This window comes from Urocitellus parryii, chromosome Y, assembly GCF_045843805.1.
Source record: "Urocitellus parryii isolate mUroPar1 chromosome Y, mUroPar1.hap1, whole genome shotgun sequence".
NCBI classification, from domain to species: Eukaryota; Metazoa; Chordata; class Mammalia; order Rodentia; family Sciuridae; genus Urocitellus; species Urocitellus parryii.
This window is the reverse complement of record NC_135548.1, coordinates 3077117-3098595: the sequence shown is the minus strand read 5'-3', so window position 1 is coordinate 3098595 and position 21479 is coordinate 3077117. Positions and strand designations below refer to the sequence as shown.

Below are 21479 nucleotides of genomic sequence, written 5' to 3'. Positions count from 1 at the left end.
GATGTCAAATATTCTGTTTCTTTTTACTGTTAGAAGGGCTGCTTCAGTGAAATCTTTATTATTCATGCAGAAGGACAGAATTCCTTCCCTTTCCTCCAAAAAGAAAAAAGAAAAAATCTTATTAGTGTTGGGGTATTTTCATAAACTTTTAGAAGAAAGAAAAGATATACCAACCCCTAAAATAAATACAATTGTGTTCCATTACACCCTCTCCCTCCCCACATCAGTTGAGAGTAACAGGACGTGCTGGCTGGGGGCTAGGCTGATCAGCTGGGAGGTGGGGGGTGACTTCAGGGTGGAGGGGATGGTCTTGGCCTGCACTCAGGTAAGGGAAGACTTCTTGATCTCCAGGAATCAGAAGTTGGAAAGGCCTTGCTATAAAGGGTGGAGTAGTGTCATGAGCCATCCATGGGCTGTGTGTGTGAGCTGTGTGCATTGGAGCTATATGAGGGGCAGGTGTGGCATTGCACACTGATTGGGCTGTGAGATGCAAGTGCGCTTTCCTCTTGCTCTGCCTGTGATCCCACACAGCACCCGAGATGGGTGTGACTTGCCAAGATGTCAATCAATCTGCTGACTACCAGACATCATGAAGCAAGACTCTGCCTTTGAAATCTTATCCCCTTCCTTATTTGGTGCAGAACATTCCTTCGAATCTTCTTTGTGGGTCCCCCCTATAAAAATAGATTCTGAATGCACGCTCTTTTTCCCAGCTGACTCACAGAGCCACCCTACCCTCAATCCGAGAAACTCATGTTTGTGTGTTGCGTGTTTCTTTGCTGTTTTCTTATCTTAATGTTGAAGCCAGCTCTTTTAAACCTAGCTCATCTCGTCAGTGCGGCAGCTGGCGAGAGGGTAGGGAAGAATTGAATATACTCCAGGGGCTCAGGGACTGGAACGAGTTCCAGGGCTTGGAGAGGGTAGACAGAGTGCACAGGCCTGGAGGGGCAAGTCTCACAGGGAGCACAGGCAAGTAGGATGCTTTGGGATCCTTGGGGTGGGGAAGAGGGGGAAAGAGCTAGCCCCGGGCAATGCATATATCTAATTTTTAAATAAATAAAATACACCTTCTTAAAACATGAAATGAGCCCTGGCTCTGACCTCGTGCTTCCTCCCTTCCACCAAGCCTCTTACCTTTGCCTCTCCAAGTCTGTCTCTCCCACTTGCCAAATTCACCTCCCAGCAGCACAGCTCTAGGCAGATCTTCTCCCTCCCTTACTCCACAGAAGGATGCCCATGCTCCCAGGTCCTCCAGCATCTAGCCCAGCAGTTCATGAGAGCACAGCCTGGGCTTTCAGTATCACTAGGGGACTTGTGGATAAAGTAAATTCTTAGGACCAGTGTCGGGATCTCAGGGCTTTCTTGGGTCAAATGTGTTTACTCGAGCTCCACATTATCGCTTCCCTCCCCCTCTCAAGCCTCCCTTTCACTTCTTCCCCTTTGACACTCTTTTAAACTGACAGCTTTGGTTTCCAGTTTGAGCGCATCTCATATAGCCCACAGAGATTTGTGATCTACATCTCAAACCTGGCCTTAGAAGGACATTTGCACTGCCCTGTCCTCAGGAAAGGCTGTCCTGGGGTCTACATCCACCCTTTTCTCTTTTGGAGTCACCACTTGTCGGAGTTTTCTGGCTCATGCCTTATTGGCCCACTCAGCTGTGGGCTTCCAGAAGGCAGGACCTACTGGAAAGACTTCAGGCCCAGCAGGAGTGCTTCTACCCAAGTTAAATGAATGTACAAAATATGTGTATTAGAGCATACTCTGAAGGGTAACTCCCTGTGTGTGTGTTGACTGGAAGAAAAAAAGCAGACTAGCCCCGAACGGCATTGGGAGAAGATTTATATGGCAGTACATTCTTTTCCTGGGCAGTGGTACAGACAGGTGCCATGATGTGGATGGTGACATCATGTCTGATAAGATCTATGGTCCTGGGCTGGGGTTGTGGCTCAGTGGTACAGCACTCGCCTAGCACAGGTGAGGCCATGGGTTTGATCTTCAGCACCACATAAAAATAAATAAATTAATTAAAGATATTGTGTCCAACTACAACTAAAAAATGAATATTAAAAAAAATCTTAAAAAAAAAGATCTATGGTCCCATGGGATAAGAATCAAGTAGTTCCTGCCTTTATACATGAAAATAAAGAAAGATAAAAATTCCCAAATGACCTCAGTAGCTGAAACTGATACAAAATATCAAAGATGCACTTTCAGCAAAGGCAGCAGCATTCACCCAGGTTGAAAGCTCTGGAGACCTTCTCAGCCCAGCAGCTTTCTGCGCCTCTCCACCAGGAAGAATAAGCAAGCCCACGCTTCTGGTCACACCTCCGGTGTTCCTTCCAGAACTCTGGCAGGATCCACTGTGGATCAATGGCACAAAATGAACACCCCACCAGGACGTGAGGTTGGAGCACACCCAAGTGACTCGTTTCTTCTATCAGCTGTTACTTGTTCATTTCTACAAGCCTACTAATGTCTCCCTGTACCCAAGCCACCTGGGTCCAAAAAGCACATTTCCCCACTATCCAACAGTCTAAAAAGGCACCAACAAAACATCCCCACTACATTTCAATAGAACAGATGTGTTGGCAAAGAAACTCAAAAGACATTCAATGTGCAGCTATTAGTATCATAAATAGCCCTAAGGGTTAGCAACAGAGCCAATGAGTCTTATACATAAGAATAAACACAAAAAAAATTTCAAAAAAAAAATTTTAAATAAGGTAAAGCTATGCCAAAAAAAAAAAAAAAAAAAGCAACAAGAGATTGTGAATTGCTATCCCTCAAATGCCATATGTAGGGCTGAGGGTGTAGTGCTCACTTAGCATGTATGCACTGGCTTCAACGCCCAGCACTACAACAATAATAATAAATAAGCAATGCTACATGTAAAGAGACCTACCTATGTACACAAACATGAAGGAAAAGTAAAAAGGCCCCATGACATTAATCTACCTAGCCTGTCCTGGAATTCTGCCCATTATCCAAGTCCATGCTAATTAACTGCATCTTCATGATTTGTCCACAAATTCCGTTTGTGGAGTCTTTGGTTACTTTTAGCATCCCCAGATCAAAAGCCAGTAAATTAAGAAGACATTTCTCTTAGAGAAAGGAACACGGAGTAGGGATATACACCTGAACTGTGAAGTTTAGAGAAAATAACACAAGAAAGATATCAGTCACGGGGCTGAGGTTGTGGTTCAGCGGTAGAGCACTCACCTAGCATGTGTGAGGTGCTGGGTTCAATCCTTAGCACCACATAAAAATAAAAACAAATAAAAATAAAGGTATTGGGTCCAATTACAACTAAAAAAAAAAAAAAGACATCAGTCACAAAGTGGCAAAGAAATGTTAGCCAGGACTATGGAAAGAGATGGCATTCTGCTTTAAACTCAAAAAAAAAAAAAATAAGGTCCCAGAAATTTACCAAGAATTCATCTGAATACAAAGTATGGGTCCTGCTGCTGAAGGTTATTGGAATTGGCAACAGTCAAATGCTGTTCCACCAGGTGCAGTGAAGCATGCTTGTAATCCCAGTGACTGAAGAGGCTGAGGCAAGAGGATCACAAGACTAAGGCCAGCCTCAGCAACTCAGCAAGACCTCAGCAACTTAGAAAGAACCCCTCTCAAGAGAAAAAAAAATAATAAGAAGAAGAAGGCTGGGGATGTAGTTCAGTGGTAAAAACAAAACAATAAAAAAAACAACCTATTCTGATAGAAATAATATTTCTCCAAAAGAAGTCTATCATTTTAATCCATACTCTCTACGATCCTTTACATACTTGGAGAACTATTCAATAATACCATACATGTACAGTCACTATGGTAAACTGCCAGTCCTCTTGCTAACTGGCTGTTAAAAATGTTCACCTATTTTATCATATAGAATCATATAGAATGGAAGGCACTCTTGCCTTGCATAAGCGTCAAGTCACAGAATGGCCCTCTTTATCCTTTATGTAATGAAACACAGGGACTGGGGGTGTAGCTCAGTGGTAGAGTGTTTGCCTATCATACCTGATATATGCCTATCATACCTTCAGTTCCAGCCTCAGCACTGCAAAAATTAAAATTAATTAATGAACTACAGTCATGGTTGGAAAATTCAAGAAGGAATGCTCAAGTAAGATCTGTCACCTCCTCTTACTTACCTTGCTCTATCTTATTAAATGCAAACAATCCCACCACAATAGTTTCGACAGTACAGCCATCCTTTAAGGTGAAAGGCAGCTTTGCCTGCCATGCCCCATGACATCCAAGACACTGACTATCCCACCTGACCACCAACGGTCTGGACACAGGAATGACCTGAGCTATCTGAAGAACACATTTCACAACAGCAGCTGTGCTACAGTGGCCAACCTTCTGCAAATACCTCCTGAATACATGTCCATGACACCACTTTGGTTAAAGAGGCCTTTAGACTCTCAACTTCCACCAACTGGCTTTCTTTCATGATAAATCAAGCTCCCAGGCACTGTTCTGGGTGGGCTTTATGAGGGTGTGGGAGGGGATGACAAACTCTAGGGGAAGGGGGTGAGGCATGAAGCTGTTCTCGTGGTGAGCATGTTCTCCACCTAAATGAAGCAAGCAATGCAGAACCAAACCAAACTCACTCAGTCTTTCCTTAATAGGACACCTATAGCACAAGAGTTAAAATCAGGAATCAACAAATGGGACGAATTCAAACTAAAAAGTTTTTTCTCGGCAAGAGAAATAATATGTGAGGTAAATAGGGAGCCTACATCCTGGGAACAAATTTTTACCCCTCACACTTCAGGTAGATCTCTAGAGTATACAAAGAACTCAAAAAGTTAAACAACAAAAAAATAAACAACCCAATCAACAAATGGGCCAAGGACCCGAACAGACACTTCTCAGGAGGATATACAATCAATCAACAAATACACGAAAAAATGCTCACCACCTCTAGCAATACGAGAAATGCAAATTAAAACTACTCTAAGATACCATCTCACTCCAGTCAGAATGGCAGCCATTATGAAGTCAAACGACAACATGTGCTAGCGAGGATGCAGGGAAAAAGGTACACTTGTACATTGCTGGTGGGACTGCACATTGGTGCAGCCAATTTGGAAAGCAGTATGGAGATTCCTTGGAAAGCTGGGAATGGAACCACCATTTGACCCAGCTATTCCCCTTCTCGGACTATACCCAAAAGACCTAAAATGAGCATACTACAGGCACAGCCACATCAATGTTTATAGCAGCACAATTCACAATAGCTAGACTATGGAACCAACCTAGATGTCCTTCAATAGATGAATGCATAAAAAAAATGTGGCATTTATACACAATGGAATATTACTCAGCACTAAAAAATAACAAGATCGTGGCATTTGCAGGGAAATGGATGGCATTAGAGCAGATTATGCTAAGTGAAATTAGCCAATCCCTAAAAAACAAATGCAGAATGTCTTCTTTGATATAAGGAGGGTGACTCAAAATGGGGTGGGGAGGAAGAGCATGAGAAGAAAATTACCACTAAATAGGGAAGAGAGGTGGGAGGGAAAAGGAGGGAGAAGGGGAATTGCACGGAAGACGGAAGGAAACCCTCATCATTAAACAGAATACATGTATGATGTTGTGAGGAGAAAAAAAAAGAGTGTGTCACATTAGATTGCGTAGAGAGAAGTGATGGGAGGGGAGGGGAGGGGAAGGGGGGATAGGAAGGGCAGCAGAATAGACATTATTATTGCTGTATGTATATAGGTGACTGTATGACCAATGTGATTCTGCAACCTGTACAATCAAAAAAATGAGAAATTATACCCCATTTGATTTAAATGTATGAAATGTCAAGATCATTGTACTGTCATGTGTAACTAATAAAAAAATAAAATAAAAATAAAGACACACACACACACAAAAAAAATAGTTACACATGCCCCCTCTTTCTAAAAAATGCCAATGCCATATGTTAAGCTTCTTTTCTCCCCCAAAGACTCTCTGCCTTGGACCCAAGGGGTGTATATGATTGGACCTTGGGCTTAACAGAAAAATTCTCTTTTTTTTTTTTTTGGATGGGGGGCAGAGGTACTGGGGAACTGAACTCAGGGGCACTCAGCTACTGAGCCACATCCCCAGCCCTATTTTGTATTTTATTTAGAGATAAGGTCTCACTTAGTTGCTTAGTGCCTTGCTTTTGCTAAGGCTGGCTTTGAACTCACGATTCTCCTATCTCAGCCTCCAGAGCCACTGGGATTACAGGCATGTGCCACCACTATGCCTGGCCTTTACAGCCAAATTCTAAGATGTGACCTCTATACAAGCTTCGTGACCTCTCCAGCAGCCATCTGTTCCCAGCTCTACCAACGTCACCTCTTCCTCACCCCTTGGCAACAAGCTGAAAGTGGATTTCTACTTGGACAAAACAGCACAGAGGAGCTGAGGCCCACAGGTGCAGCTATAGTTGAGGACGGGGCAGATAGAGAGGGGGACCCTTCAGTGGGTGCAGTTGGGGTGGACAGAGCCTCGGGAGCCACCTGTTCCTTAGGAGTGACAACGAGGTTGGGTGTTAACGCTGGACATAAGCTGAACATAGGCCTCCTGCCTGTAAAGCCCATTACAAGGTCAGAGCCCAGGGAGACCCCAGGATCTTAGCATTCCCCAGTCTCAGGACATTCCCAGAGGCTTCTCTCCACATCCTCATCAAGACACTTCTCTTTCCAACTTGGAATTTGGCCAGCACAGAGAAACTTTTTCTCCTAAAGCCAAGGGCTGTGAATTAGGTGGGTCTCATTAGAGCAACTCTTAAAAAATAAATAAATAAATAAGGCTAGGGGTGGTAGCTCAATGGTAGAGCGGGTACTTAGCATGTATGAGGCCATGGGTTCAGTTTCTAGCAGAAGGAAGGAAAGAAAGAAAAACTGACATCATTATTAACGCTGTGATTAATTTCTCAATTCCTTAACACTCCAAATGAACTTAATCTGTACTCTGTGAGCCCAGTTATGCAATATTCACATTCCTCTCGAAATTCAAATAAACAAAAATAAATAAAATGCTATGTGTGTGTGTGAACATATTAGATGCCACCGACATTTCATTTGCGTGCCCTGGTTATCAGCATGAACAGATACAGACAGGCCTCATTAAAGGCCCCGTTCTTTTATCACAATGAATAAAGAAAGAATTGAAAAACAATAACTTACCATGCTCTACTTGATTTATAATATGAAACATCTCCCATAATCAACAAAGCCATCTGATTAAATTATGTAAGCCACATAATAAGTCTAACCCTAAAGAGAAGTAAGCCCCAAATAAAACGATTCTGATCTATGTGATCTACTTTTTTTTCTTTGATTTTACTTAATCAAAACGTAAATACTGGATGATAGCCCAAATAAGTCAGGATGCTCATCAATGTAAACCTCAGTGTCTCATTTGTGTTAAGTAGAAAATAAACACATAAGCCTCTAGAGACTCACAGAATTGAGACCTACCCACACCCATAAGAAAACAACGTCAGCGCACCCTCCAAAGCAGGGTTTCACCTCCCAGTATCCCCCAATAGGAGCATACCCTCCAAATAAACAGTCTGAACACACACACACATGAATACATGAACACACACATGCACACACACACACACACACACACGCACCACATTTTTCCCCATGAAGAGCTCTCTGGAAAGAAGGGGAGAGATGCAACCTGCTGATGTCCCAGCCAGCCCCTTACTCCTTACTCTGTGGCTCACGGGAACATCTGTGTGATCAATGTTGGGGCCACAGGGCCACCCGCTCCAGGACAGCTCCATGGAGCCAGGGACAGAGGGGAGCACTGCACAGTGGCAGTTTCAAGCAGAAGTCAAAACGAATTTGTAATATCAGAGACGGGATGCTTATGGAAAGAAACTTGCTCTGAACAAGCAAGAATGTTGTTATTCTATCTGAAGTCTTGTTTCTTCAAATATGTGACCACCGGACAGCATCTCAGGAACCCTTACAGCCTCCTGCAAAAAGCCTTACCATCTCCTTTGGTGTTAATCCGCTCCTGAATGCAAGCTTAGTGGATGTAATTAGGTCCACAGAAGGTTTAAGGGCACCAGCAAAGAGGCAGAGAATGGCACAAATCAACCCTATGGTTGATTCCACCCCAAGGAAACTGCTTGGAACTCAGGATAGGGGTCCAGAAAAAACAGAGTGAGATTAAGGATGGGGCGGCAGGTATATGTACTTGTTGGGGTGGGGGGATATTATAATGTAAATTTAGAAAAAAATCAAAAGAGTAATTTTGAGCTTTAGAAAATAAGTTATGATGTGATATTTAATAGAAATATCCCTAAGGCATTTGAAAATATAGGTACCTTTTAGGAACTGAAATTATAATAATTTGCCTCTGGTTTTAGAAAAATGGGTAATGTGTCCCCCAAACTGTTAGTGACCATTTGAAGGCATCAAACAGCAACAGCAATGACATGACCTCTGGCACTAAGGAAGCAGGACAAGCCCAAGAGAGCCAAGTGACATCCTTCCCACAGCAATGGGTTTATCTATTGGGTGAAGACAATCAGGAAAATGCCAAAGTGCCTCCCGGTTTCTGTCCTTGGCCTTCTCTCCAAGCACATTTGCTTAAGCCAGTGAGCAACAAAACCACCAGAGGCACCCAGCCAAACAGCCTGTGGCCTTCCAAGATCCCAGAGCTCAGGTCCGTTCCACACCTGACCATCAGGATCTCTAGGGATGGGCCCAGGCACCTACAGAAACAGTGCAGATGTCACCTGCACAAACACATAACATCCCTGAACTTTCCTGCCAAGGTACATTTCCTTGACCAAGGCAAAGACAAAGGAACAAACCACTTAGGAGGGAGAAGACAAAGGCAGAGATGCTTGACTCTCAGCTCTCCTCCAAACCCCACAACTGATCACCTCCAAGACAGTCACCCATCTACCCACCCCCATTTCATGGGCCGTGGACACACCTGGACATGGCCAAGAACACACGTGCTCTTAGAGGGAATGACTGATGTAAGCACTTTGCTTCCTGCTAACCCTGCCTAGGAGAGAGAAAACACTCCCCTTCAACTATCTGGGAAAGAGCAGGGCTCAGTGGCACATGCCTGCAATCCTAGTGGCTCAGGAGGCTGAGGAGGAGGATGTCGAGTTCAAAGCCAGTCTTAGCAACTTAGTGAGGCCCTAAGCAACTCCGCAAGACCCTCTCTAAACAGAATGCAAAATAGGGCGGGGGATGTGTATCAGTGGTTATGCACCCATGGGTTCAATCCCTGGTAACCCCCCTCCCCCCAAAAAAAGCAAAGACAAAAGAACAAACCACTTTTGTTGTTTGTAAAGGAACAAATCTTTATTGGGGAGTGGGGGGATATCTCTATGTCTTCTCAGGCATAACTTTTTTATTTTTAAACTATTTTAAAAATTTTTAGTTGTAAATGGACACAAAAAAACCTTCATTTTATGTATTTTTATGCTGTGCAGAGGATCAAACCCAGTGCCTCACCCATACTAGGCAAGCTCTTTACCACCAAGCCACAACCCACGCCTCAGGCATAGCTTCTTGATGCTGATCTTCCCTATGCTGCATGAAACAAGATCCCACCACTCCGTTAAAAATGGTCCACCTCATCTTTTCCCATTAGCTTGGTCTCCAAAAATGAAATAAGCACACAAAACAAGACAACCAGCAGCTGTCGCTAAGGGGAAGGGAGTTTGTGGCTAAACTAATATTCAAATGTTCATGACAGCCGGTCAGCCAGGTGTGATAGCACACACCTGTAATTCCAGCAATTTGGGAGGCTGAGGCAGGAGAAAATTCAAAGCCAGCCTCAGCAATTTAGCAAGACTCTGTCTCCCCCTAACCCAACAAAAAAGGACAGGGGCTGTAGTTCAGTGGTAGAGGGCCTCTGGGTTCCATCTCCAGTACCACCAAAAACAAACAGCGAAAACAAACAAACAAAAACCATGGCCGCATGTGCTATAAACAGAGGTATCAGTTCTTAGGCACCTCAGTTGGGCAGGGACATTGACATAAGGACTGGGCCACCTAATCTACCACTTGGTCATGCTTTCAAGTAGGGCAATATGCAATAGTTATGCGTTAACTAGATATTCACCCCCACCCTTAGTACTGGGGATCGAATGCAGGGCCTCTGAACATAGCCTACCACTGAGCTACACCCCACCTTAGCGCAGTCAGTCTTGGAGCTCTACATAAAACGCCCATCAATGCTAACTGATCCACAGAGGTAGAAGATAGATTAGTGGTTGTTTGGGGATGGAGAAAGAAGATGGTAGGGAGATTAAAACTCAGATAAAGAATATATGTCCCCAGCTTTAAGAACAATTTTATGCCAGGTGCAGTGGCACATGCATGTAATCCCAGCAGTTTAGGAGACTAAGGCAGGAGTATCCCCAGTGACTTAGTGAGCCCCAGTCTCAAATAAAAAATAAAAAGGGCTGGGAATGTAGCTCAGAGGTCAAGTGCTTCTGGTTTCAATCTCCAGTTATCCCTCCACCCCCCAAAATTAAAAGTACTTACTGGTGCTTTTGCAATAAAGAAAGAGTTTTACAAGTCCTCATTATGTACACCTTTTAAGACTAGTCATTCGCCATGTGCTAAGGTGACAGCAAGAAATCCTAACATTAACTAATTTAATGGCTTAGAAAAATTCCCTTCACATCTCCCTACTTTTCCTCCCTCAGGACTGAGGACCAAACCCAGGGCCTTTGATGTGCTAGGCCAGTACTCTGCCACTGAGCTGAATCCCAAACACCAAATATTACTTGTGTGTGTGTGTGTGCGCGCGCGTTTGTGTGGTGCTGGGGATGGAACCCAGTGCCTTGGACAGGCTAGGCAAGTACTCTACCAGAAAGCTACATCCCCAGTCCTTCCTTCCATGTCAGACTTGTTTTCTGCCCAACTGGGGAAAACAAACAAATAAACAAAAAAACCCTACATCAGCTGGGTGTGGCGGTGAACGCCTATAATTCCAGGCGACTCAGGAGGATCGCAAGTTCAAAGCCAGGCTCAGCAACAGCAAGGGGGGGTTGTGGCTCAGTGGGTTGAGTGCCCCTGAGTTCAATCCTTGGTACCAAAAACAAACCAAAAAAAAAAAAAAAAAAAAAAAAAACCTACATCTATTATTATAAAGTAACACAAATTATTATTTTTCAATATTTATTTTTTAGTTGTAGTTGGACATAATATCTTTATTTTATGTAGTGCTGAGGATCAATCCCAGGACTTCGCACATGCTAGGCAAGCGCTCTACTGCTGAGCCACAATCCCAGGCCCTATACAAATTATTTTGATGAATTTTAAAACATCTGAGTATGTTATTTAAAGTGTGTTTGAAAATAAATTGGTTTGAATAAACTTTTGTTTTTACATATCGTACTACATGTTAAAGTATTAAATCCTATGTAAACTTCACAATCTGTACTCCCCTTGTTTAAAGGAAACCGAGTTGTGAAATGCAAAGTGGGGGTTTTACAGAGTGGCTCCCATCAGTCCTTCAGGGCAAAAGTTTAGGTCCCTTTCCTGAGAGTCTTTTAAATACCTACCCAGCTAAATCAGCCAGCAGGTGCCCTGTGGCCTCCTCTTTCCCTCTCAGGTGGCACTGATGCTTCCCTTTGAAAAGGTTTCACATTATAGTACCTCTAGTTGAAAAAAGAATTATACATATTGTACTAAACACATGAAATGAAGCCCAGTTTCACTCATAGTGACAGAAATTCAAACATACGTGATAAAAACAATTTCTCACCTATCACATTCATAGAGAAAAAAAACAAACAGAAGACTCTGTACCAGATACGATGCAGAGAAACAAGTGATCTGAGGTCTCTAGAATGTCTAAAAAAGTTCACAATGTATTTATCTTCGGACTCCAAAACTCCCCAGCTAGGAATTCAGATGCACAGAGAGACCCTGGTGTCACAAAACTTGGCCACTGTGTTGACTAACTGTCTTCCCCACCAAAGAGAGTCAGAGGAGACCAAAGAATGAGTTTCTATGTTTGAAAGGCTCTGGCAGCCTGGAGCCAAGAGGATAGAGGAGAAGAAGAAGAGGAAAACCGCCACCTGTCTGGGGGATGGGGGATGATCCACAGAGATGGCTCTAAACACATCTGACCTCTGCAAAAATAAGCTGCTCTTCCCATCATCATCCCTTGTGAGTCTAAGTGAATCAACAGATTGCCTTCCAGGCATTAATGAAGTGGCCCCCGGGGAATGCCAGCGCCTCTCATAGCCCACCCCCCTCCCCTCAAAGGCTCAGAAACTGCCATGATGAGTTACAAGGACTGGTTGAAAGGGTCTTCAGGAATAGCTTGCACCTCTTAAAGATGAGGAAGATAAATGAAGGAACATATTCACTTCCTCATTTCTGAACCTCCACCTTAGATGCTGTTTGAGGCAAACAAAGCACACATACACACACACACACACACACACACACACACACTCTCTTCAGGAGTATGTTTTCAAGTCTGTGCTAAAATGTTGAAATAAATGCTTGGCTCAATTTACTCATTAAAATTTACTTTCAGGGATTGGGGATGTGGCTCAAGTGGTTGCGTGCTTGCCTAGCATGCGTGAGGCACTGGGTTTGATTCTCAGCACCACATAAACAGAAAATAAAGATATTGTGTCCACCTACAACTAAAAATTAAATATTAAAAAAAATTTTACTGTCAGCCTTTGAAAGAATGTATTAATTCTGTCAAAAAGGACATGCAGACCCTTGCTTTGGATCAGCCAAATACAAAATGTAGGGAACGATTTCTAAGAAGCTCTTGGGTGGTGCCCGGGAGGATCACGTTCGTCCCTGTGTATGAAAGCATCGTATCCCTGAGCGCTGAGAGACATCCACGCTCCCACCAACAATTTAGTTGGTAAGAATAAGCATCTTGCTCCCCCAGACCTCAGAACAGTGCTAGGCCTCCAGCTGCTGGGAAGCACCCTTTCCTTCCCAGCATAAAAACTAAAATCAGCAGCCTGCCACCTTGTGTAAACAGCAGGCAACAACACTTCACCTCACTGGGAGCACAGGCATGGCTTTCTATCTGCAAAGAAAATAATCTGCATATTATCCAAGAAAAGATACAAGAACTCAATAGGCTTAATTTAAAAAAAAAAAAAAGAAAAATTTTGGTGTTGGGTTCATCCTTTGCCAAGGAATACAGTCACAGCCCTTCACCTCCAAGTTTCTGCATCCCTAGCTTCTAATGGATTTTTTTTTTAAAAAAGAAAGTGTTTACATACACAAAAAATTGCATCTGTACTAAAGATCTACAGACTTTCCCCCGTCATTCCCTAAACAATACAATATAATAACTACTGACAGAACATTTACATTATGTTAGGTATTATTAAGTCGTGTCTAGACTTAAAGCGTACAGGAGGACATGGGAAAGCTACGTGCAAATATTACACCATGTAGAAGAGATAGAAGGGACAGACACTTCTGCTTATCTTGGTAAACACCAGGAGGCACAGATCTTACCTTTTGACCACCAACTTAAGGGTCTTATGGGATCCTTTCACCAGACAAATAGCTTCCTGTCTAAACCCTGAGAGACCAATGTCATTGATGCCCACAATCTCGTCTCCAGCCAGCAACTTGTCCACAGCTGCCGCTTTACTTCCTTCTTCAATCTGTAACAGACAAAGAAACATATCCCATGAGCCTCACGGAGGAGCAAGTGACTCCTGAGAAAAAGCGAAGAACCCCCGGAAGGCAGCTAGAAATGCTACATGCCCTGGGGTACATGCAGCTCATGGGCCCTCCAGACTGGCTTCTGGATTACCACAAGAGAAGGACCCATTTGGGGCCAGGAAGACTGGAATGACCAGGGCCCCTGAGGCTGACCAAGTCCCCACCGAGCAGACCAGGGATGCATGAACACACGGCTTCTTCCACCCAACCATTACCTGGTCTGCCTCCCCACACAAGTGGAAGGCTGTTCACTGAAGGAAATGGAAAAGTTCAGAAACAATCGTAATAAAAATATGGACTCCAAAATTACGGATTCGTTTTCTAGATTTCCTTTATCCAAACAAAAATTTTGGACCATTTTTATTATTCACAGAACTGTACAACCATCACCACTACCAATTTCTGAATATTTCCCTAAGCCCATAAGAAAGCTCAAGCTCATTAGCAACCACTTTCCAACCCCCCCAGGCCCTGGCAATCACTAGAAAGGAACTTTCTGTGTCTACTACAGATGTGTCCAAGTTGGAAAATACACAGAAATGGAATCGTGAAGTATGTGACCTTTTCTGTTTGGCTTCTTTCACTTAGCATAATGCCTTCAAGGTTGATCCGTATTATTGCATGCATTAGTACTTCATTTCTTTTTATGGCTGAATTAAATTCCATGGTATGAATAAGCTACATTTTGCTTATCCATTCATCAGGTAATAAACAAGTTGTTTCTACTTTGGGCTATTAAGAACGATGCTGCCATGAACACTGGTGTACACATTTTTGTGTGGACACTTTTTCCATTTCTGTCATATAATGGACCTTGCAGTCGAAATGCTGAGTCCTACAGTAACTATGTCTGACATTTTGAGGAACTACCAGACTAGTTTCCAAAGCAACTCCAACACCTCCCACTAGCAGTGCATGAAGGTTCCAAGTTGTCCACCTTTGCTAGCAATGACCATCTGTTTTTTATAAAGGTCTTAGTCAGATTATTATACTAAGCTGTTTATACTAAGATATTTACTACATTGCACTAAACAGTGTGCTCTGAATATGTCTTCAATGGCTCCTCAAAAGCTTGAAATGTGGATTTGGGGGTATGGGTCAATGGTAGAGCACTTGCACCATGCGCACATAGCTGGGTTTGATCCCTAGCACCGTGCACACAAACACACAAAAAGAAACAGGCTTGAGTGTCATCCATTTGATGATCATTTTCATCCTGAGAAAGACTGATCTTAACCAGTTTTTCTTATACTATAATAATACAACTCGGTAGCAATTCTCCCCAGTCTACCTGAGCAATTCACCTCAGTTGATAAGCCTATTTTCTGTACAAGTGGTTGGCAAACTGTGGCTAGGGAGCCCAATCCAACCAGCTGCCTTCCTGCTTCTGCTGTTGTTGTTCACAATTAAAGTTTTACCTGAACAGAGCCACACCTATTTATTGACACACTGCTACCGGGCAGCACTGAGTCCTATGAACCAAAAAGGCAAAAATACTTACTAGTTGAATAGTTCTAACAAGGTCTGACAACTCCTGTTTTACCTCTCAAAGCTTTACAAACTGTGAAGAAACCCAATAGGGATGCGAGAGATGCTTCCAGATCATTGGTGTAGTTTGAAAGTTCAGGGTTCCATGATTGTAGGCCTCAGTTAACCTGAGGATAACCTCTCCAAAACTCAGCCCAAAGTGCTCATGAAACAGCCTACAATGGAAGCCTGGGCCATGAGTCTACACATTTTCCTGAAATCCTATATCCCAGGACAACTAAATTCTGAGGCTAAAAAGCAATTATTTGCCGGGCGCATTGGCACACGCCTGTAATCCCAGTGGCTCAGGAAGCAGAGGCAGGAGGATCATGAGTTCAAAGCCAGCCTCAACAAAAGCGAGGCACAAGCAACGCAGTGAGACATTGTCACTAAATAAAATACAGAATAGGGCTGGGGATGGGGCTCAGTGGCTGAGTGCCCTGAGTTCAATCCCAGGTACCCATCCCTATTCCCAAAAAGGCAATTATTTGTGGCAAGTCAGTGCCATACATATACAAAATTGGAAGAACTAACAAAAATATGAAGCAATTAGTTCCACTCACAACTGGCTTCAAAAATCAAGATAATTTTATCCCAGTGTCCTAGCAGGTAGATTGTTAAGTATATCCACCTGCCCAAAAGTGCACTCTCAGCCATCTCAGTCAAGATGCACTTGGCGCCTGGTTTTGACAGGTCCCATGCAAGAGATACAATGGCCATCCAGGTAGAAGGGCTAGTGGGCGGCTGGCTGGCTGGGGATGGGGCCAGGGAAAGATGGTCTATACTTGGGTAACCAATGATAAAAAGCACTTAAAGCCTGGAGTTGGGGTTGAGGGGTACTAAGAGAAAATGTCCAGTCAGAAAACAGACCATGGAGGATGGCTGAATACCCAGAAATAATCCTGGGCCTCCAACATTAGTGGAAGACAGAGTACCCCAAAGATATATGTGAAGATATATGTGAATAAATGAGTCATGGAAACTCACCCTAACCCAAAGTACATGAAGCAGATGAAGGGAGAGTGACGCTGGATCGAGGGAGGACCCCCAACACTCAAGCTGGGTCACTCAGGGTCACTGACTAAAGTCAGCCTGCAGAATCCTGATAAAGAGCCCATTTATCCAGTAGATGTCCAAGACCATGATGGGTGGGCTGAGAAACAACCTCGTGTTGATTTTGCCTTTAAGCAATTACACATTCCAGATGGAAACAACCTGAATGTCAATCAACAAATGAATGGATAAGTAAAATCTGGTATGTATACACAATGGAGTATTATTCAGCTTTTTTTTTAAAAAAGGACAATTTGTTACATGGTATAACACGGATGAACCTTAAGGGCATTATTCTAAATGAAATAAGCCAATCACAAAAAGACAAATACTGTATATTCCACTGCATGAGGTACCTAGGAGTCCAACACAGACAGAAAGTAGAAGGATGGTTGCCAAGGACAGGGAAGAGGAGGGAATGGGGAGTGTTTAATGGACAACAAGTTTCAGTTTAGGAGGATGGAAAGTTCTCAAAACAGACACTAGTGATGGGTATACAGCTGCAATTAATGCCACTGAATTATATACTTAAAAATAGCACCAGGTGGTGCATGCCTGTAATCCCAGCAGCTCAGGAGGCTGAGGCAGGAGGATCATGAGTTCAAAGCCAGCCTCAGCAACAGTAAGGCACTAAGCAACTCAGTGAGATCCTGTCTCTAAATAAAATACAAAATAGGACTGGAGATGTGGTCAATGGCTGAGTGCCCCTGAGTTCAAACCCTGCTACCAAAAAAAAGGCAGGGGGGCTAGGATTTGATGTGTCTTTTACCATGAAAAAAAATGCATTCCTCAATATTTAAAAACAAGAAAACTATTTCCCAGTGTAAGAATAATATGTGCCATGGAAGGGTAACTGATGTGATACAGCAATCTTTATACGGGGTAAAATTGGGAGTTCATAACCCACTTGAATCAAACTGTGAAATATGATGTATTAAGAACTATGTAATGTTTTGAACGACCAACAATAAAAAAAAAATAAATAAAAGAATAATATGTGCCAAACAAGTGGGTCCTTCTCCCTGATATGAATCTGCGTATTACAAGAAAATCTTTAGGCAAAACCATGATGGCTAGAGACCTTTCAGGGTCTTGGGATAGTTTTGAAGCAGGCACATTACCTGTGTCTGACTCAACCTTTACAGCTGGGGTTCTCAGTCTCATTCTCACAAACACTTGTTATAACAAGAGACGGTTGCAGAGTACGGCCAACTAAGGACTCTGTTCACCTACGCTAGAGAGGATAATATCTTGTTATTTCTCATCTGCAAAGCTCCCTACAGTTCCTCCACTAGTAATGAAGATCACTTTCCAAAATAACCACCTGCCTTTTCAAACCATACTCCACCTTCATTTCCCAACAAAAGTGTTTGGATTTGGGAGATAAAGTAGTATCCCAACACCCATCACCATCAATGGCTTCCTTGCCAAGTATCTCTAGGATATTTATTGTACTCATGGAGAAAGTACTCAGAAATAAAAAAGTTTGCAAAACTTTATGCTCTAGACACATCTAACTCTAAAGTTCTGTTTAGCTAATTAGGCTTGAACTTGATGAAGAACAAACCTAAGTTGGTACTGTTTTTCATAGGAGAATACTATAACTGTCAGCTTTCCCACGGTAAATACAACATGCATTACAGAATTCAAAATGATGCTTATTTTATTCTAGGCTGTGACTGTCTAATGACTGTAGAATGTTAAGAGTCAATCATGGAGCACTCCCCTTCTTGAGTCGCTAAGAAAAATCCTTAGTTTTACTTGTTCTAATTCCAAAAAGTCCCTGGGCAAAGCCAGGAGAAACATTAACCCACACCCATACCGGTCCATGTACTCACTGTGGGCATGCACAGACACAAAGCACCAAGTTCATAGATCGAGCTGAATACTGTTTTCTTAGTTATTAATTGGTATTTCTGTATGCAAAGCTCACTTCTATGGCCCCAATTAAGAGTTTAATGTCCTGAAACATACAGAATGCCTCACTGCTCTTCTAAAAATCTTTTCCCTGGGAACAGCAGAAAGAAAACAGTTTATGAAAGTCCTTTCCAGAACAAACATTTTCATACTTCATGGAACATGTGATGCAGGCAATCAAGGAAGAAGACCCACACAGGCCAAAGAATCTGGATTCCCATAGGGAACCTTGATTCCATGCACTGGAAGGAACCATGTCCAGCACACCGGGAATGTAAGGAGCCAGGTCCACCTCTGCCTTGGGATGGATGTGAAAAGGCTTTGTTTGCTGAGGTAGACTGGGGAGGACATTCCAAAGAGGACTTGACCTGAGAAAGCAGCAAGGCAGAGAGCTGAGGTGTGCCTGAGGGATGAGTCACCAGACGGACTTCAGTGTAATTGTAATTCTGTGTGCGCAGGGGTGTGTGGAGATAAGGGCAGAAAGTGAGAAGACTGAGAACTGGACCTTGAGTCAGAATCTGGAAACTACTGTGCAGGCAGAGGGAGCCAATGACAGGAGGCAAACAATGAGAGAGCAAACTTCTCATGAAAGCCTCCATTTCTAGACAATTAATCTTGTAGTTACACTCAGAATGAATTTCTTTGGCAACAGTAAAAAAATAAAATAAAATAGCAAGGAAGATAAGCCTCATGGGTACCAATGCATAAGCCTTTGGTACTCCTGAAGGATGGAAAGAAGGCTCTGAACCAAGGCGGGGAAGAGAAAGGACTTCTCTAAGGTAAGCAAGGCTTGGGAGGAGGTGAAGGAAGACCTAGCAACCTCATCCAAAGTGTTGGGAGACTTCGAGCCTGAGGGATTTGCAAGATCACAGTGACCAGAGATCAAAATTAAAGATGCATGAACAAACAACTTTGTTTTCTAAGACTAACATACTTCAAAGCCCATGAATCACACCTGCAATTTATCAGTTCTGACGCTTGTGAGAATGGTTCCAGTTTCCAGAGAAGAATCTCACACTATGACCAGGCCTTTTGTTAGACAGGACAATCACTGAAGTCACCTCCTTACTATGCTTAATTTAATTCTCTTACTCATTCTTCTTGAGACTGGTTCCTTTAGAAAGGAAACCTGACTCATCCAGGAAAGGCAGCAGATGACGAAATAACCTGACTAGTCCTCATCCACTTGTGCTCTGATAACAGAGAGCCCACGGAAAAATAAAAACCCCTGCCCAGTGTGTCAAGACTAAGAATAGCAATTCCTGGCTTCCTACTGCAGGTCCAGCAGCTGGGTCAGCAGAAGAGGCAGAAGCCAGGCAACGCTGATTCACAAAGATTCTGGTGTGCAGGCACGTAGCACTGCCAAGATGCCCAAGAGGAATGTCCACTCACTCCACCTGAGGGGCAGAGAAAGGAGAGCCCAGAGGAGGCCAGTGAGGCTGCCAAACTGATGACACACATGGAAATGAAGCCCAAAAGGCAAGAGGAAAGGATGCATCTTCAGACGGGAAGGTGCAGACAACATGGAAAGAAAGGGGCGCAAAGGGCCAACTCAGGCTCTATCTATAAAAAAGGAGAAACCACCATCAATGAGAGTGTAGCCATGATGAAGCAGGAAAGAAGTAATGTGGTTAACATCAATACCCTGATTCATCAGCATTCCCCATCTCCCTTCCTGGAGCCAGAGGAACATATTCACCAACTGTTTTGTAAATGTGAGTCTTTAGTGGCTCTAGAAACTTTTTATTTTTTCCTGAGCTACTTTCCCAGCAACTTTTTATTTTGAGACAGGGTATTGCAAAATTGCCCAGACCTTGCTAAAACTCAAGATCCTCCCGAGATGCTGGGACTACAGGTGTCTGCCACTGCACCCAACTTAGAAACATTTTAAAGGACAGAATCCTGCCTCACCTCTGCCCCCTTTTTAAAAAGTACAAATGCTTTCTTTTTCTCTCTCTCCTTTTTTTTTTATTAAGAGGTTAAAGTCATCTGGTTGTTTATTTGTTGGTACAACTAGAACACAGAGGGATATTGAATTTGGCAAGGCTTTATCCTGAGTGTCAGGTTGAATGATCACAGATAAGGAGGTGCAGTTTTTATACCCTGTAGTACGAAGTCCCCTGGCAATATACAGTTAATACATCCCGAACAATTTAAGTAGTTTCTAATCCCATGTTGTTGCTGCTGTTGTTTTAATATAATTGTTTCCTAAAGAACCTGCCCCTTCACCCTAGCTCTCCTGGTCAGAAATACGTGTACCCTAAAGGGCAGCCCATTTTCCTGATCATTTTGTTAATATGCTTCAAAGGATAGAACTTTTTAGTTTGGGGTTGGGGGTGTAGCTTGGTGGTAAAGCAGGTGATTAACATGCATGAGACCCTGGGTTCAAGTCCTACTGAAAAGAAGGGAAGAAAGAAGAGGTAGGAAAGAGAGAGAAGGGGAGAGGAGGAGAGAGGAAGAAGGGAGGGAAGGGAAGAAAAGGAAAGGAAAAAAGAAAATTTGAGTTTGTAGTATTAATGATAACTTATGACCTAACAGTTTATCAACATCTGAAGAGACTGCTTCCTGTGATCCTCTTTAGGCAAACTTGACTTCAGATTTTAAGTTGGAAATTTATTCCTGTTTAGAAAGAATCACAACTACATGGCACTTTAGATTTTTGAAGAGAACATTAAGAACTGTGTACAAACTGGAATGTCTTGTGTGTTGATCTTCAAAACAACCCATAAACTATTTTCAGTCACTGTTTTTGCTTTTCAGTGCTGGGGGTGGAACCCATGGCCTGTACACGACCACTGAGCTACACCCTCAGCCCAACCAACAAAATCCTAATTATCACTTATTTTTAGAAATTCTTTTAACTTAACTTAATTTTAGTTGTTGATATAAATAAATAAAACATAAAGTGCTATGTGATGATTACAATTGAAACTAGTGCCTCATACATGCTAGGCAAGTGCTCTACCACTGAGCTACAACCCCAGCCCCCAAAATCTTAATTATGAAAAGAAAAAATAATTCCATTCTTTACAGGTGACCAAACAACATCAAAAAAGCAAGAAAAAACATACTACACAAAAAAAAAAAAAAGAGAGGAAAATAAACCAAGACTCCACCTCAGATGTTTTGGAACTAGATAATCCAATAGGTATTTAGTCCAGAGCTTAAGAACATCAAGTTCTAGAGGCTGGGGGTGTAGCTCAGTGGTAAAGCATGTGCTCGGCATGCGAGTTCAATCCCTGGCACAACATGTATGCGTGCGCGCACACACACGCA

General features: G+C 42.9%; 1 protein-coding gene across 1 annotated transcript in view; it reads right to left on the bottom strand.

Annotated features, from left to right (window-relative positions):
* LOC144251039 (protein Shroom2-like) overlaps positions 1-21479 on the bottom strand; it is a 131626-nt gene that overhangs the window by 57031 nt on the left and 53116 nt on the right. The window contains exon 2 of the mRNA XM_077794168.1: positions 13494-13645. Coding sequence (XP_077650294.1) covers positions 13494-13645 — 152 coding nt within the window. The remainder of the gene's footprint in view (positions 1-13493; positions 13646-21479) is intronic.